General features: G+C 41.5%; 1 protein-coding gene across 2 annotated transcripts in view; it reads right to left on the bottom strand.

Annotated features, from left to right (window-relative positions):
- Positions 1–1,890: 1,890 nt before the first annotated feature.
- sln (sarcolipin) overlaps positions 1,891–17,793 on the bottom strand; it is a 16,347-nt gene continuing 444 nt past the window's right edge. The window contains exons 1-2 of one of the 2 annotated variants that reach the window (XR_013303577.1): positions 3,341–3,503; positions 3,041–3,182 (exon numbers count right to left, since the gene is read on the bottom strand). Coding sequence is in view for 1 of the 2 variants with exons in the window: in XM_077611498.1 (XP_077467624.1) it covers positions 2,955–3,182 (228 nt within the window). In the remaining variant the exon portion in view is untranslated. Of the gene's footprint in view, positions 3,183–3,340; positions 3,504–17,793 lie in introns of those variants that run through there. The other variant, XM_077611498.1, reaches the window with a different exon arrangement.

Raw genomic sequence — 17,793 nt, 5'->3', positions numbered from 1 at the left:
CTAATTATTTGCTCGAAATTTTCCTCATATCTCGAGCATCTCCTAGGTAGAGTTGCTCGTATGTAGAGGTACCACCACTGTTCCCTCTAAGCTGCGCGCGTGCGCAATTGCGCACTACTCTCGTCTTCTCTGCGCAGCAGCAATCATATGGCGCGCAGTAAAAAATAAAAATAAAAAAATTAAAAAAAATTGGATTATTATTTTTTTTTTTTTAACCCTTTTCCCCAGTGGCAGTAGCTCTGTCCACTGTTATGTTTTTCGTGTTTTACAGCATGTTTTACATGAAAAATTAGAGGGAACATTGACATGCACCTGCTTGTGGCAGGTGTGATACTGGTGTGCCCATAGCGAGCAATGATGATGTCTTGACCGGATGATTCACCTAAAGACGTTTTGCCGACGGACCGTTTGACAGACGGACAGGTCGCCGAATGAACGTTCGTTCAAACAGCGTTTAATGATTAAATACAAATACTAGTATTTGTTAGTTTAATGATTAAATACAAATACTAGTATTTGTATTTAATCATTAAACGCTGTTTTCAGCTGGATTTGACCGAATTTGAGAGCATTTTGAGCCGTTTGGCGAATGGACGTATATGGACGTTTTTTTGCCTCCATCGCGACATTTTACCGAGGAATTCACTTCCCTGGGCTCGGTTCTAATGTCCAAAGAGCTCCAGTATTTGTATTTAATCATTAAACGCTGTTTTCGGCTGGATTTGACCGAATTTGAGAGCATTTTGAGCCGTTTGGCGAATGGACGTATATTGACATTTTTTTGCCTCCATCGCGATATCATCGTGACATTTTACCAAGGAATTCTCTTCCCTGGGCTCGGTTCTAATGTCCAAAGAGCTCCAGTATTTGTATTTAATCATTAAATGCTGTTTTAGGATGGATTTGACCCGATTGCTGTCATTTTACAGCTCAGTTCTGCTACATCTGCCCGCCCAAGAGTGCTTATTCCCGGACTGTCATGCCCCCCCAAGAGTGCTTATTCCTGGGCTGCCATTGATGGTAGACTAACATTGATTTTTACTATAACTTGGACAACACCGGCGGCGGGCCGGATTAAAAATCCTAACGGGCCGTATATGGCCCGCGGGCTGAGGTTGAATAACTTGTACACACACGATCCGGGGGCGGGGCGAGCGCGCGAATCCCGTTTCGGCGAAACCTCCGTTCGGCCGAATGAACGTTCGGCGGAACGTCCATTCGGCGACCTGCCCGTCTGTCAAACGTCCGTCGGCGAAACGTCTTTAGGTGAATCATCTGAGTACCGATGATGTCGCTCACACTGGTACTCAGTGCGCTCAGGGAGGTTGTCTTTCTGCTCAGACCAACGAAAAATTAGAGGGAACATTGGGTACCACTGTATTAGATATATTAGCCAAGTATCAAAATGTCTATGTAGGCCATAAATACATAATGAGCCATTCATTCATTCATCGAAATACACCGCATCCTTGAAAGTGTTGCGGGGGTTGCTGGAGCCTAACCCAGCTGACTTCGGCCGAAAGGCAGACTACACCCTTGACCAATCGCCAGTCAGCTATAGGTCACACAGAGCGACAAAGGACCATACGCACTCACAATCATACCGCCACCAGCGGGAATCGAGCCCATGCCTGCCCGCCACAAAGTCAGGTGAGTGAACCTTTACACCACGAGGCACATAATGAGTCTTAATGATTAAATGTTTATTTTCCATGCAGTGCATCATACAGAGCAGTGTTTCCCAACCACTGTGTTTGTTATTTTTATATTTTTCCCTTTGAGATCCATGCCCCATCACACACACAAAGCTGCTGTTTTGTCTACAACAGCCACCTGCATGTCATCCCACCCTGCTGATAGAAATGTGTGGCGCAGGCTATGACACAAATCTTCGTTTACAGAACTGTCAACATTTAATATTTATTCTACACATTTTCACAGCATTGGAAAACAATAAGAATGTTTGTCCTCTTACAGAAACCTTGTTAAAAAAAAAAAAAAATTGCTTCCTCCATCTTTTTCTATTTTCAAAATTAAAAAAGCTCCAGAGAGCTACTAGAGCAGCACTAAATTGCCACGGGTTGCTGACCCCCGTACTAGGCCAAGCCTCTTTTGCACATATGTGGACTCAGCCAAAACAGTTATATTTCACCTCCTACTTATTTTACACTACACTGGATTGAACAGCCCAACCGCAAAAGTGTGACGCTAATTACCTAGGGACCATGCCACCACCATATAATTTAATTTTATTTATACAAAGACATTGCTATGAGACTAAGCCGATGGTGTAAACTTACCATTTTATCTGTTGTGCCCTCCCAGTGCTCTTGACCAGTTCCTTCTAAATGCATACTTTCTTATCCAGTCAAACAAATAATAAATGATGAACCCGTAACATCCTGCAACTTTGTGTGAGTCTCATATGCCCTGAAACACATACTTGAGCTTAGAAAACACCAACCATAGTGTGTATATTCAGCAAGAAATGAGCAATAACCCTTTTTACATTATTTTTAGAAGAATCTGTCAAACAGAATTATAAAGTATGACATACAGACAGATATATAACATCATGGGTGAGTGCATAAAATCATCTGTCATCTGATTATTGATGACACAACATTGTTTGAAAATATGGACACAATGAATTTGCATAGTGTAATGAACGAAAAAGAGATGCCTGTGTGGTTTCTAAAATTCTGTTTAACTTCCTCTAATTGCTGGAAATATCTTTTAAAGTTTTTATATCTGACTTCTGAAGTTACTCAAGGCTTTTTATAATACTAGAACAGCATACCTCTGATAGGTTAACTGCATCAAAATTGCAGCCTTCCATAGATGTAAACACTACATCAGTGACATGATCAAAAAGAGCAGCAGAACCCATGACTTCATTAAACCCCTCTCATCTCCTCCAATGGGAGATTGGAGGAAATGTTCCAATCCACATTTTAGTCCTGATATGTTTTTACCAGCAGCCACATCAAAAGAACAGTGATTAAGACAATCATAAAGTTGAGGAAAAGTTCCCGCACCGAGCGATCCATGGCAGCGTGCGGAAGGAGACAGTGGTGGGGAGGCAGCGACTGTTGGAGTACACCGGACAGATGGCAAAATAGAAGTAGTTGAGGTGAAGAGGGACGGGCTGGATGAATAATTGCTCCTGTCTGATGCCACACCTGAAAGGAAAACAGAAAAGTAGAGTTCTTGCATTGCTATTGTACATCGTTTTCACCAATCATCACTTTACACAAACCCAGATATAATTCACTCAACCTTAAGAAAGAAAAAAATGATTTTCATCTCACATCACTTTGAGCTTAAAGTGGTTTATTACCTTTTCCTTGCTCTGCTCTCAACATAAACAGGAAAACATGAAAGGTATTTGTCTTGAGCTCCAAAAATGCGTCTTGTCTTTAGTCTGAAAATGTCTACCAAGCAAGCCACTTCTTTAGTTTTCTTCTCTCTTGTCTATCTCCAGCTTTCTGCCCTCACGGGGGGCCGGGTCTGCCAATAAAGTAGTCAACCCCAGTGGACCGCCCCATAGTTCACATGCAAACAAAATGATGTCACACACATTTTTAAATGAACAACCAATCAAGTTTTATTTTCCACAATCTGGTCTGAGTCTATCTCTTATGCATAACCATAAAAAGCCTCTAGTTATTTTTAGTACATTATTGTAGATACAATGTGGATTACAATTGCTTCGAAAACAATGCATGTGTCATCTCTTGTTTAGAGGCATGTGTAACAGTATAGGGGTGAAGCTATGCACAATATGAATACAATGTAGTTGACTTTTGAAAATAAAACATTGAAGGCTTCTAAATTGAGTCCAAATAAAGCTTCAATTTATCATGCTGGCATGTGCTTCCTGGACACAACTCCAAACATCCACTCCATAGTGTCGTCTCATCTAATTTTCTGAACCGCTTTATCCTCATTAGGGTTGCGTTGGGGTGCTGGAGCCTATCCCAGCTGACTCCGGGCCAGAGGCGCTGGCGAGCCGATCGCAGGGCACAAGGAGACGGACAACCGTGCACACTCACACCCATACCAAGGGGCAATTTAGAGTGTCCAATCAGCCTACCATGCATGTTTTTGGAATGTGGGATGAAACCGGAGTACCTGGAGGAAACCCACACAGGCCCACGCAGAACATGCGAACTCCACACAGGTGGACGTGACCTGGATTTGAACCCAGGACCCCAGAGTTGTGAGGCCAACGAGCTAAACACTTGCTCCACCTGGCCGCCCCCTGGTAAATCAAATTACATCATAAAATCAGGTGTTAATAGTTGGCCATGTTATCGTCTGGCAACATCTTTCTAGTGGCCTCAGTATCACTGAAAGGTCAGAAAACCATTCATTTTAGCTTATAGCCCATTGTTATTTGAACCTTTTTGTCTTGTTGAAAAAGTGTAAAATCTACGTGTAAAATCATGAAATATATAATAAACAGTTAAACAATTTAATGGAATCTGGTGTGATGTGCATTGTTCAGAGAGTTGTTATATCTGAGAGTTTCAAGATTTTTGGACAAATCCAGATTCCACCCCCCCCCCAAAAAAAAAACTAATAGATTGGATCCTTTTTTATTTCTCAATGTAGGTTATATTGTTGTATTTTGTGTAAACTGTTTAAAAATAAAACTCCCACACACGACCTGCATTTGTTGGAGCTTCTCTATACATTGTTATCAGGTACCAAGTGATTTCTCCAGCGACTGTTTATTTTCCATTTCTGCATTACTCCTCTTCTGTGCTGGCCCAAGAAGGAATGTAACAGTTAGCCAACAGACCTCTTTGCTCATCTCACACTTGACAGCTGCTAAGATTGGCATTATCTCCAAAATGGTGCTAAACCCCGCGACACACACACTTTCTCCTGTGCACACGTTGGGGTCACGGCGGGACAAAGTGTGGTTGAGTAGTTCTATCTTGAACCTTTCCATCACAAGCCATTCCTGAGGGATTTAACAGATCAAAATGGCTGCCATTCTATCACGCACAATTCTGCCAACGTGTGACAAGTAGCTATTTGACCCAGGGATTCCCATTGTCATGAGATCCAGTTTGGCTTTTATTGGAAATAAAGAGGCTGAGGTCTGCAGACAGGGTAGAGCACAGAGTAACCTGGCAGCTGTCTATGTTATGTGTGTTGGATAGAAAAGTGTAGGCAGGGTTACTCTCGAAAGCTGTAGTGACAGAGAAATGTCAACGGCATATCCTCATACTTTCAGGGGCATATTGTATGAAGTACATGTGTTGTGTACGGTATGTTCCTCTTATGTGCATACTAAACAAAAATTCAAGGAGGATGATATGCAAAATTCTTCTTTCCGAGCTTTTTTTGTAATAATGTTATATGGTCATTCCCTAGTTAAAAAGACTTACAGAGTGGTTTTCTGAATATCTTGCAGGTGGGAGTTGCTGAAAATGTCAATCCCACATACTACCTCCACCTTTTATGCACACCACCTCCCCGCTCTAATTCAGTCACCCCCATCGAATCCAGGAAACATAGCTCCTCCTCAAGAGAAGTAAAAGTCTTCATTTTTCCCCCAAAATGTATAGGCGGCCCTTATTACGCAGAACGCCTAATGGTTGTTTGGGCAAAACAGGCATCATTTCTTAGGAGACTCACAGCTACTCTTGACATGTCATGTTTGAAGGAGAACTTGCCAGATGATCATTTTGGATACAGAAGACGGTTGACGATTGACTTTTAGCCAAATGTTGCACTTTTATTTCATTTTAACCACGATCTGACGAAATTTCATAACTTGAAGAAAAAAAAAAGTCTAACAATGACTTACAGAAACGTTGTCAATTTATTCCAAGTCGAGAACAAGGCAACGAGCAGGTCATATAGGAGAAGTCACACCTGCACCCCCCCCCCCCTGTGTATAAGGCAAATCTGTGAAATTGCCTTAAAATCACTGAATTTTACAATTTCTCGCGTATAAGCCGCATCCTTAAAATTGCCTTAAAATCATTGAATTGTACAATTTCTCGCGTATAAGCCGCACCCTGATTCACAATTTTCTCATCCATATTCATGGTTTCAAAAGGGAGTACAAATGTGTTACTTTGAAGGGAAAATCATTGCAAGTGGTATTTCTGAGATATTGTAGGAATCACAAGCACACTATTAGGGTCAATATCATAAGGAATTACTTCATCCAGTAATGGTTGTTTTGACCCTGCAAAACAGAAAATAACCAACAAATAGTAAATGTTACTTTGCTGGCATCTACTGGTGAAAAAGAGTACAGCAAGTCTTGTGCGCATATAAGGCATACCCTTGATTCAGTCATAATTTTTCTTAAATTACAAATACGGATTATATGTGAGAAAATACAGTAGTCTTTTTGGAGGGTGGCCAAGAGGAAACACGTCATCCGGGGGTGGCATCCAACTTACAATATAAAAGTTTCAATTACAGAAAAGTATCAGTGATTGTTTGCTAATTTAGTAAAGTGCTATCCGTAGGTCAATAAAGTAAAAGCAGTAAATTGTTTATTGAGCCATTGGCTTTCCACATTTGAGGGGTCATAAATCTTTCAACATTGGCAACTGTGATTAGACAAAAAGCAGAAACTCACTCCGGCACAAGGCCAACCTGATTGAACAATCTAAATGAGTGCTGTCCAAACAACAGTTGCAACGAATTCAGAAACTAATTGACTCATTAATTCACTTTTCAGATATATCACTAAAGAGCTTGTCAATAAACCATTCATTAATTTTCTGTTCCGCTTATCCTCACAAGAGTTGCCGGGGTACTGTACTGGAGCCTATTCCAGTTAACTTTAGGTTGCATGAGACAAACAACTATCGGTTAAAAAGACGGAAACATTTTCTCATATTTGGTCCTAAATCTAAATGTCAAATCTAAATCCTAAATATAAATCCTCTCTCTCTCAACTAAATATTTAGCTAATGTGCGAATTCAAATGACCATGCAATGAAAACTCCGGGACTCTGGACAACCTCCCTAAACTCTGGAAATACCCAAAGATTTTTTTTTGAAGCAGCCATTTCGGGAAAGTACAAAATTTCCAATTTAAATGCCTCGAAATTCACACCATCGCTACGGCTTCCGCCACTTTGATTCAACTGCTGTGCAAACAGGAAGAATTCGGTAATTTGAGTGCATTGTGAATGATCCGAGTTACAAGTTCTGACGAAAGATCCGTCTTGTGCGACTATCGCTTTAACATTTTCGTTTTCGTTTTTTTTTTCATAAAGGAAGTAAGTATTATTAAGGCTGACTAAACCACCAGTCTTTTGCTTTGAAAAAATCCTATCATTTCCGGGGTTGTTCTAAAGCAGGGGTGCCCAAGTCCAGTCCTCGAGAGCCCCTGTCCGGTCTGTTTTCCATATCTCCCTCCACCAACACACCTGAATCAAATAATCTGGATCGGTATCAAGCTTCTGGACTGCTTGCTGATGGGTTGATCATTTGATTCAGGTGTGGTAGAGGAGGGAGATATGGAAAACAGACTGGATAGGGGCTCTCGAGGCCCGGAGTTGGACTCCCCTGCTCTAAAGAAAGTTCAAGTAGGAGCACACAGCACTTATCAAGTCCAGACACTCACAGAACTTTATTGTTTCTTATTCGGCGAAATATCCCATGTTGACACCGTCTCCAAAAGGACCGACATTTACACATCTCACAACATGCAAGTGTTGGTAAGGGTCCAGCAGAAAAACTTATGTTAATGTTGTGGAAATTGGAATTTGCCAATAAATGATCAACAAATTATACTTTGTTCACTTTTTTATACTTATTTTCATATTGCTGTACTTTTTCAATAGTTTGCAAAAACACAATATTCCAATTAATGTAAAAACAAGATAATAACAGTTTGATTTAAATTGTCCTAGTCTTATTTTTTTTTTACATTTTATATCGATTTTGCGTAAATCGCATTCACGCCGAAAATACTCCGGAAATGGGACAAGGGTACTCCTGAAATGAGGTCGATAGAGGTTGGCAGCTCTGATTCCGCCCCTGAGTGGGAAGAGGCCTCGAGGTCGACCCAAGAAAAGCTTGAGAGACTGGCTGTTAGGTATTAAAGGAAGGAACCAGTATAATCATCTAAAAGTGACATTACAGTAAAGTATGCTATAAGAAAGTTGAGGCAATTTATTTGAGCAGATGAAACATAGCCGTGGACCACTGCGCCTACCAGAGGTCACAAGGGCAACATGGTATGATTACATGAAGCCAGCGAGTGGAGGACCTCTGCGACCAAGACCAGACTTTATGGCGACTGACTGCAGACTTAACTCTTCCCATATCTCTGGATAGAGCCAGAAACTTAATGAACTGTTGACCAATCGGAGGTCTTTATCATTCTACACATCTCTGCTAAGGAAATGATCGTAGTGTGGACTCAGTGAGCTGTATTTTACTCCTCTGTCAATAAATTGTTTAGACTTGAACACATTGTTGTTATTGGTGTCCTTTTAGAAAAACAAACATGCATGGAACCTGATGATTGCAAGGTCAATAGGTGAATTGGGTTGTCCCGGCTTTTTCCCTTTGGCTTGGCTTGTCCTTTTAATTGCCCATTGAGTACACCTGTTGTTTTCCAACCCTGGTCTCTTCTGCTCGGTGCCTCTAATGTCACCCAGGTGCTTCTGATGGTCTTCTCAACCAATGCCTGTCTATTTAAACTCTGTGCCTAGTCAAACTTCAGCAGATCATCTGTCCTGTACGAGCTTTGTCCTCTTCTCATCTTGCCTGCTCTGGTTACGTCCTCCAAGTCCCCATGCTCCTCGAACCCCTCGTGTTTTACCCGTGGGTTTGGTTTCAGTTATACTTTTTCATTTTCCCCTATTTGTTTATAGAAAACCTTAGTTTCGCCCACTCCCATGTGTCCACCTGCTTCCCTGATATCGGCCCAACTGCGCACACAACCTAACATTGACTCAGAACCAGAATTTGTTGCACTCATGAACTGTCCTCAGATAAGTGGGAGTAGTAGGCAATGTTAGATGAAGATAGTAGGATTTTGCAACTGATTTGATAAATGTAAGTTTGAAATTTCATGTAAAACACACTGTCAAGGTGACCAACCCGAACATTTGACCAGTAGCGTATGGGCCAGGGGTTGGCAAACTGGTCCTCGAGGGCCGTTGTGGGTGCAGGTTTTTGTTCCAATCGACTGCACAGACACTTTGACCAATGAGATTTCTGCAACAAACAAGAAGCATCTGACTGCAATCCACTGACTGCACTTGTAGAACACCAGATTGGTGAAAAGGTGTCCAATTTATGGGTTGGAATGAAAACCTGCACCCACTGCGGCCCTTTGTGGAATAGTTTGCCCACCACAGCTCTATAGCATGTTTCATTACCTTGATACAAAGGGCTAAAATGGAAACTCTCCAAGGGAGCCTTTTTTGATGATGGAGCTATACAAAATTTAGCAGGCATTCAAATCTTTAATGAGGAAATGGGTAAATGCATATTAGTCTGTCTCAGATTATTCATCTGTTCGTGTATATATTTGAATTATCTGAGTGCACTAAATACTCTGTGTGTGAGTGTTGAGTAACATAGGAATCCTCTGTCTTTGGCCATCTAAGTACTGTAATTGTAGCCCAGCTCTGGGATTGCCAGTGGGAGCTTTTTGTCGTCACTTTAGTCAACAAAACAACAGCTGCTCAGAAAGGGAAGCATATGACTGATCCTTCCTGTGTGATATTGATACCCAGCTTTGTTCTATTTTTAAAGTCTTAAATTGATATTTGTTATGAATATAGAATGATCTGAGATCTGCCTTTACAAAAATGCAGTCAAGTAATCAGACATGAAGGAAAAAATAAATTATAACCTTCAGGGTGGTAGGCTGATTGAACACTCTAAATTGCCCCTAGGTATGAGTGTGAACGTGAAAGCTTGTCCGTCTCCTTCTGCCCTGAAACTGGCTGGCCAGCGATTCAGGGTGTCCCCTGCCTAGTGCCTGTACTTAGCTGGGATAGGTTCCCCCATTTCAGCCATTATTTGTTGCCAGATCAGATCTGCCTCAAAGCCTTCACAATCAGTTCTGCGGGCTCTGCTGCATTAAACTAGACTGTTGCTTTTAACCAATCAGATTTCGAGTTGGCAACCCCACAATGCTTTTTCATACGCTTTCACATTTTGCTGGCTGGGATACGTCATTGCTTTCACCAACCATGATTGGCTAGTAGGCGGGCCAAAGTCATAGTGAGGCAGCCAGAGATCGCAAACTCCACCCACAATGGCCGACAGAAACAAAAACAAATGGATTCTGTTGCAGATTTGCTCACAAAGCTATTTTCCAGACAGACTTTCCCAGAAAAAATGGACATCATTAAGAAAGCTAGCAAGACTTTGTTGTGGATTGAAATTCCTGGCTTTTTTTCTTGATTTTGATTTGATTTTTCTTGATTTTGAGCCTGTTACAGCCGGGAAAATTGTGTGTGCGCCACTTTCAGTGCGCTAACTTAGCTGCACAAGCAAATATATTGTTGTGTTGATTTAAAGCCATTTTCAAAACGGACTATGCCGGAAAAATGACAGGACAGGCTCGACTTTCATCATTAGCTTCGATGGCGATAGGAAAGAAGGGAGAAAGAAAGGAGGATGGATATTGTGTACAGTTAAAAAGAATTTTTGGTGAGTATAATATGGCTTTATTCCTAAATAATATTTCAATTGTGGGCCCGGTTCTGATATCTGAAAAGCTCCAGTGTTTGTATTTAAGCTCCAGTGTTTGTATTTAATCACTAAATGCTGCTAGGATGTGGATTTTACCCCAGTTTAATTTTTGCCGTTTCGCCATTGACGTCCATCGCTGTCTTTTCCCGAGGAAATCACCCCCATGGCCTGGTTGTAATGTCTCAAAAGCTCCAGTATTTGTATTCAATCAATAAATACTGCTAGGAAGTGGATTTTACCTAATTTTAGTGCATTTTTTGTCATTTCACGTATGGACGTATCGACGTTCATCGCTGTCTTTTTACCGGGGAAATGATACTCCGGGCCCGGTTCTGATGTCTAAAAAGCTCCAGTATTTGTATTTAATCAATAAATGCTGTTTTCGGCTGGATTTTACCCCATTTTCGGGCAATGTTTGCCCATACGCCATTGACGTTCATCGCTGTCTTTTCCCGGGAAAATCGCCCCCCTGGCCTGGTTTTAATGTCTGAAAAGCTCCAGTATTTGTATTTAACCATGAAATGCTGCTAGGAAGTGGATTTTACCCCATGTTTGTGCATTGATTTATTGATTATTTTTTATGTGTCGCAGCTCTAGCTGCAGTAGAGGTTTTATAGCCATAAAATAGTTTTTGAGGGTTGGATTGATACGTTGAAGGCACTACGAGAAAATGCACCGACCCCCACTGCAATTCACTTTAGATTTAATGTTATTTCAAGGGGTGTATCGCCTATATTTAGGCAGAAAGTATTATTCTAACGCACATTCAAGTCACAATTTTGCCTGGAGTTGTTTTGTGCTAGTTACCTATTTAAAAAAAAGACTTAAAATAAACTTGTCTTGGCATCATGGATCTCTCAAAGAATTAATGATTGTTTGATCTTTGTGATACATTCAAAATATACATTCCCCTTTGTGATCTATTCAAAATACACATTCCTGCCAGAATGTAAACATATATGGTTTCATGCCTGCTGATTAAAGTGATTTCTTCTATTTGAACATTGGTTTGTGTAGCCTGGTCACAGCAGTGGTATGCCGTCAGGGCCTTCGGGGCCTTCTCTTCTGGCCTAAGAAATATCTGAATCACAGACTGATGTTAATTATATTTTGCCCATGAATACTTAATAAATAATTCCAAATTGTCTCTCAGCTTCCTTTCATTGCTTTCCCCCTGGTTGCACTGCTTCCAGATGTGTGTTTTCATATTGAAGCATTTAACCAATCACATTTCAGCCATAATTTTTTGCCAGGGTCAGAAATCTGCCTCAATGCCTTCACAATCAGTTCTGCAGGCTCTGCTGCATAAAACAAGCGTCAATAGAACTGTTGCTTTAACCAATCAGAATTAGATTTGGCGACACCAAGGCCTTCTCGCAGGCGTAGGGATACGTCATCGCTCTCACCAATTATGATTGGCTAGAGATGGAGTAGGCGGGCCAAAGCCAGAGTGAGCGAGCCAGGGGCTCGCAAACTCTACCCACAATGGCCGACAGAGGAAAACAAATGGATTTGGTTGCAGATTTGCTGACAAAGCCATTTTCAAGACTGACTTTTCCAGAAAAAATGGACATCATTAAGAAAGGGTGGTCAACTCCGAAGCTAGCAAGCCTGATACAACCGGGAAAAGGGTTTGTCCGCCACTTTCAGTTTGCTAACACGAGCGCTACCCCTGGCTCAGGGCTCCGAGGAACACTGCAAATTGTATTGCTGTGAGTTCTTGTTATTTGCCACCGATTGAGATGGTGTTTGGAGCAACACTGGATTTGCAAATTTGACAAGGTCACTGAACGAATTGCGGGTGCTCCAAGCGCACGAAGAGGTCAAGCGCAAGATTCTCGCGCGCACTACCACCAACTCCACGACAGGATTCTGGACAATATTATTTGCCAGACGCCCGCCACTGGGTCACAGTAATGTGTGACCACAGCATGAGGCCTTGGTGTTTGCATTATAAACAATTGTTCCTGTGTTCTGGCAGTTGTAAAAGCTGTTCAAAGAGAAACAAGCATTGTAAAACTTTTCCTGACCTGTGGCCAAATATCCTGCTCTTATAGTTCAGAGCGAATAGTTATATCTAGAGATCTTTGCCCTAAAAGATGTTCAAGTTAAAACTCACTAGTGTTTATTTTGTAAACAAACAGTTCCTGAATCTGGCAGTTGTCCAGGGGGCGCGGGATCGTAAAACTGTCCTTCCCCCAAGCCAGAGGGTTGACCGAATTGATCAAACTAGCTAAGGGCATAAGATGTTCCTATGTAACTTAAACCCACCCACTAATATTCAAATTAACGCCCACTTTGGGCTGAAGGAGAGAGAGCTTTTAGCTTGAGTCAGATCACGAGTAAATTGTCCTTTCCCTTGCGAATAAAGAGAATTAACCATTTAAACTTCAATAATGTCTTGTCTATTTTTTGTTGATCATCTCTAGAACACTAACACTGCGAACACAGAATCTGAGAACTGAAACACTTAAAACTTGACTGGCATGGACCGAACATCCTGAAGCACGCTGAAAATCTTTGAAATGCTGAGCCGGTCACCAGACACTTGTCAAAGGCATCTTTGTATTCTAATTAGTTGGAGACTGCAGGATGGAGATGGGTAAATGGAGAAGTCAGATGAAATAGTGGCTCTGTTCTTTACTGGTCCAGTGGGATTGGATGTTAACTGAGCCTGTATTTGGAAGGGGCTCAATCACATAAAACCAAGGTGACAAAATGGTAAGGTAAATGAGAAGAAATCAAATAAACCCATCTGGCTTTATTTTGTAGAAGGGAAATTTGGAATTCGTAAAGGGCTTTTTAAATAATGATATTTTATTAATATTACTAAAGCACTCCATAGTGCTACTCATTAATTCATACCTGTCAACCTCTGCCGATAACTGCCCTTATAAATGATTATTGATTCCCCTTACAAACCCCAAAAAAACCTTACAAACACCGTACGAGTCGTACGGTGTTTGTAAGGTTTTTTTGGGGTTTGTAAGGGGAATCAATAATCATTTATAAGGGCAGTTATCGGCAGAGGTTGACAGGTATGTTAATTGTATTAGTAATTTGGAAATCATTGTATTGTTAAAATAATGTATTTGTGCAAAGAAATTGATATTTTCCTAAAAAATTGAGATTAAAAAAATACTTAAGTAGAGCGGGATAGAATTACAAAAGTATAGGTATTTTTAGACCTGGTGGCAGCAAGAATTTTAAAATGATGGATAATTAAAAAAAAATGTTTCTAAACTTTTCCAAATGTGCATAAACCTTGTCGGACGCTTATTGCATTCACCTTATTAATAAAAAAAAAGCCCTGGCCATTTTTCCAAATTAATTTATTTTTGGGGTTGTTTTTTTAATTAAAAATAAATTACCGTAAAACCTTTATTTGAGCGGAACCTCTATTTGAACGGCACCTCTAATAAAATGGCACCTTGGTGGAAGAATTGAAAAATAGAACGGCACCCTATAATAGAACAGCACCTCTAATAAAACGGCACCTTGGTGGAAGAATTGAAAAATAGAACGGCACCCTATAATTGAACGGCACCTCCAATTAGGTTAGGTTGGATTAGGTTAGAACTTTATTTCAGTAGCAGACAGACACAAGACACACAAGAAGACATTGTAGACGTAGGTAAAAAACTAGAGCCACACATAGGAAGTCCACAAGGTGGGGACGTTCTGCAGACTGAGACTGAGGTTACCGCACAGTCCCTCAGTAGTCTGGAGGTTTTAAAGATCATCTTCCTTGCCTAGATCCTCCTAAGCTGTCCTATCACCTAATGAGCAGTGGAGAGGCCGGTGGGGCCTTCAAAGCACACAAGCAGCCCAGCAAGCACCGGCAGCTCCTCCATCTGACCAGGGAGAGATCTCACGCTCCCATAACAATGATGGAATGCTCGGTCTGGAGCGTTGCCTCTTCTCCCGGCACTATCGTCTACTGCTTACAGCTGATCCTGCATGCATGACAGCGGAGGCACGGCTGAACAGCTCCAAAGACATCTAGGACTAGCACAAAGAAACCAAGCCAGGCGATGGGTGGGGCCGAGTCGCAAAGGTCGCAGAACAACAACGCAAAAAGCGCAAAGTACGTATATGGGAAAGCATTAAGAAATATTAAAATGCAATTAAAAAAAGATTAAAAAAGCAGCAAAAACAAAATGAGCAAGAGCGGACAGAGCTACCGCTACCAGCTGCCACTTGAGCGGCGCCATCTTGGTTGGAGTAGCAAAAACGGATACAGACACAAGGGAAAAACGTTGTAGAGTTGGATAAAACTGGAACCACACACAGGAGGTCTTCCACCAGATGGGGAACTTCTGCAGACTGTGACCGAGGTTGAAAATATGCAGAGTCACTCTTCCAAAGCTTATTCGCACAGTCCCTCAGTAGTCTGGAGCTGAAGAATCAACAGGAGCAGAGTACAACCCCTCGACTCCGTTTCCGGCCTGGTAAGCGCCGACAGATCTTCCATCTTATCGGGGAGGTATCTCACTTTCCCCATAATACTAGATGGAATGATTGGCGATGAAAGCGTCACTTCTTCTCCCGCCCCTTTTGTCCAGCTCCGGATTTCCAGCGGCATTGAGGTGTTGCTCCTTCTGCTGCGTATTGTTCACAGCTAATCCCATGTGTATGACAGCATAAGCATGGCTGAATGGTTCCAAAAAAGAAGTAGCAGAAAGAAGCCAGGCTAACAGAACTAAGAACGTTGTAAAAACATTTAAGTAAAAAGTGTAAAGTACAAAGTAAAGTAAAAAGGAATGTATTAAGAAATATTAAAATGTAATAAAAAAAGAAAGAAAGGCTGTAAAACACGAAAAACAAATAAGAGTGGACAGAGCTACGGCCACCAGATGCCACTTGACGGCGCCATCTTGGAAAACCCCCCACCCAAAAAACGGCACCTCTAATTGAATGTCACTATGGGGGAAAGTTTGAAAAATGGAGCGGCATGCCGGTGAAATAGAGGTTTTTCTCAACCTGAGAAGGTGGTCAGATGGCAAGCGCTTTCTTGCCTGGGATTCCTACTGTTGTCACATTAGCGATGCCACCAAGTAGCAATTAAAGAAGCTCCATATTCAGGTGGCCGTGATTCCAGGAGGCTGCACCAAATTTATACAGGCCCCGAGTTCTACTGGAACGCCCCATTCAAGGCCAAAGTCCGACAGTTCTACAAGAACTGGATGTTGCACGGCGAAAAGAGACACCATACGCCAAATTTGGCAACATATTAGCACCAACAATGGAAGTTTATTTGAAATGGATTGTCGATGCTTGGGATCATCTGCCGAAGGATCTAATCATTAAGTCGTTCAAGGGATGCGGACTGGCCAACGCTCTCGACGACTCGAAGGATTGCCAGATCCATTGTTTCAGGTCAGACGGCCCGATTCAGATTGGTTTGGATTGGATTGGATAACTTTATTCATCCCGTATTCGGGAAATTTTGTTGTCACAGTAGCAAGAGGGTGAGGATGCAGGAATAGGAAAGGCATTTTAGACATAAATAAATAGGTAAAAGTAAGTTAATAAATAAATACATGAATAAATATATAAATAAATAAGCGTGTTGCTTAGCTCATATATACATACATACACATAAATATACATGCATGCATACGGTAGGTCTCAACACTCAGCCATTTTTTTGTTAAAGAGCCTGACAGCTGATGGGAGGAAGGATCTGCGGAAGCGCTCCTTCCTGCAATGAGGGTGCCGCAGTCTATTGCTAAAGGAGCTTCGGAGGGACTCCACAGACTCATGCAGGAGGTGGGAGGTGCTGTCCATGATGGACATCATCCTGGTCAGCATTCTCCACTCTCCCACTTCCTCCACAGAGTCCAGATGACAGCCCAGAACAGAGCTGGCCCTCCTGACCAGCTTATTCAGCCTGTTCCTGTCCCTCTCCGTGCTCCCGCATCCCCAACAGAGCACTGCCTAAAACACTGTAGATGCCACCACAGTGTCGTAGAAAGTCCTCAGCAGTGTCCTGCACACTCCAAAGGACCGTAGACTCCTCAGTAGGTAGAGGCGGCTCTGGCCCCTTTTGTACAGGGCATCTATGTTTGTGGACCAGTCTCGTTTGTTGTTGAGGTGAACACCCAGGTACTTAAAATTCTCCACGATTTCAATGTCTGTACCCTGGATGTTCACCTGAGTGGTCTGTTGAGGATTCCTCCGAAAATCGATGACCATTTCCTTTGTCTTACTGGTGTTGATGTAGAGGTGGTTTTGCCTACACCAGTCAACAAAGGCTGTGATGACTCCCCTGTACTCCAGGTCGTTCCTGGTTTGCAACTTCTCCAGCAAGCGCGAGCCAATGCTGGCGACGATGACCGTGAACTCACTCAGACACTCGACGCTGATACGGAAGGTGATGCGAATGACGAGGACAGCTACAACAGCGACGTGTCACTTGATTTTCACCAGTGAATTTGTAATTACTTACCAGTAATCGCCTTGAATTTGTGCCTTTTGTTAAATAAATATGTATATGTTACCTGGTTTCTCTTTTCATCCATAAAATTTACCGCATCTTCTCAAAATTCTGACCAGCTAGTCGAAAAACAGAGCGGCAACCTCTAATTGAACGGCACTATGGGGGAAAGTTTGAAAAATAGAACGCCATGCGTTGAAATAGAGGTTTTTGGGTAATTTGAAAAACGGCCAGGGCTTTTTTTATTTTTAAGGTGAATGCAATAAGCTTCCTTACTGCTTGCTCGTTTTTAAAATTAAAATTTTCCCGTTGGTGGGCCGTGCTGAGGAAAAAATATATAATTAAAAAAAAAACCCCAAAATTAATTAATTTGAAAAACGGAGTTTTGTAAAATAATTAATTCAAAAAACAACGCCAAAAATTAATCAATTTGAAAAAACGAAGAAGAAAAAAAAATTAAAAAACAACCCAAGAAAAATATTTGAAAAACCCGGGAAAAAAAAAATAAAAAAAAAAACAACCCCATAAAATTAATTAATTTGAAAAACTGAGGTTTCAAAAAATAATTAATTCAAAAAACAACCCCAAAAATAAATTAGTTTGAAAAACGGCCAGGGCTTTTATTTGTTATTTTTAAGGTGAATGCAATC

Source organism: Stigmatopora argus, chromosome 10 (assembly GCF_051989625.1).
Source record: "Stigmatopora argus isolate UIUO_Sarg chromosome 10, RoL_Sarg_1.0, whole genome shotgun sequence".
Lineage (NCBI taxonomy): Eukaryota > Metazoa > Chordata > Actinopteri > Syngnathiformes > Syngnathidae > Stigmatopora > Stigmatopora argus.
The sequence above is the reverse complement of the archived record's forward strand: the minus strand, read 5'-3'. Positions and strand labels throughout refer to the sequence as shown.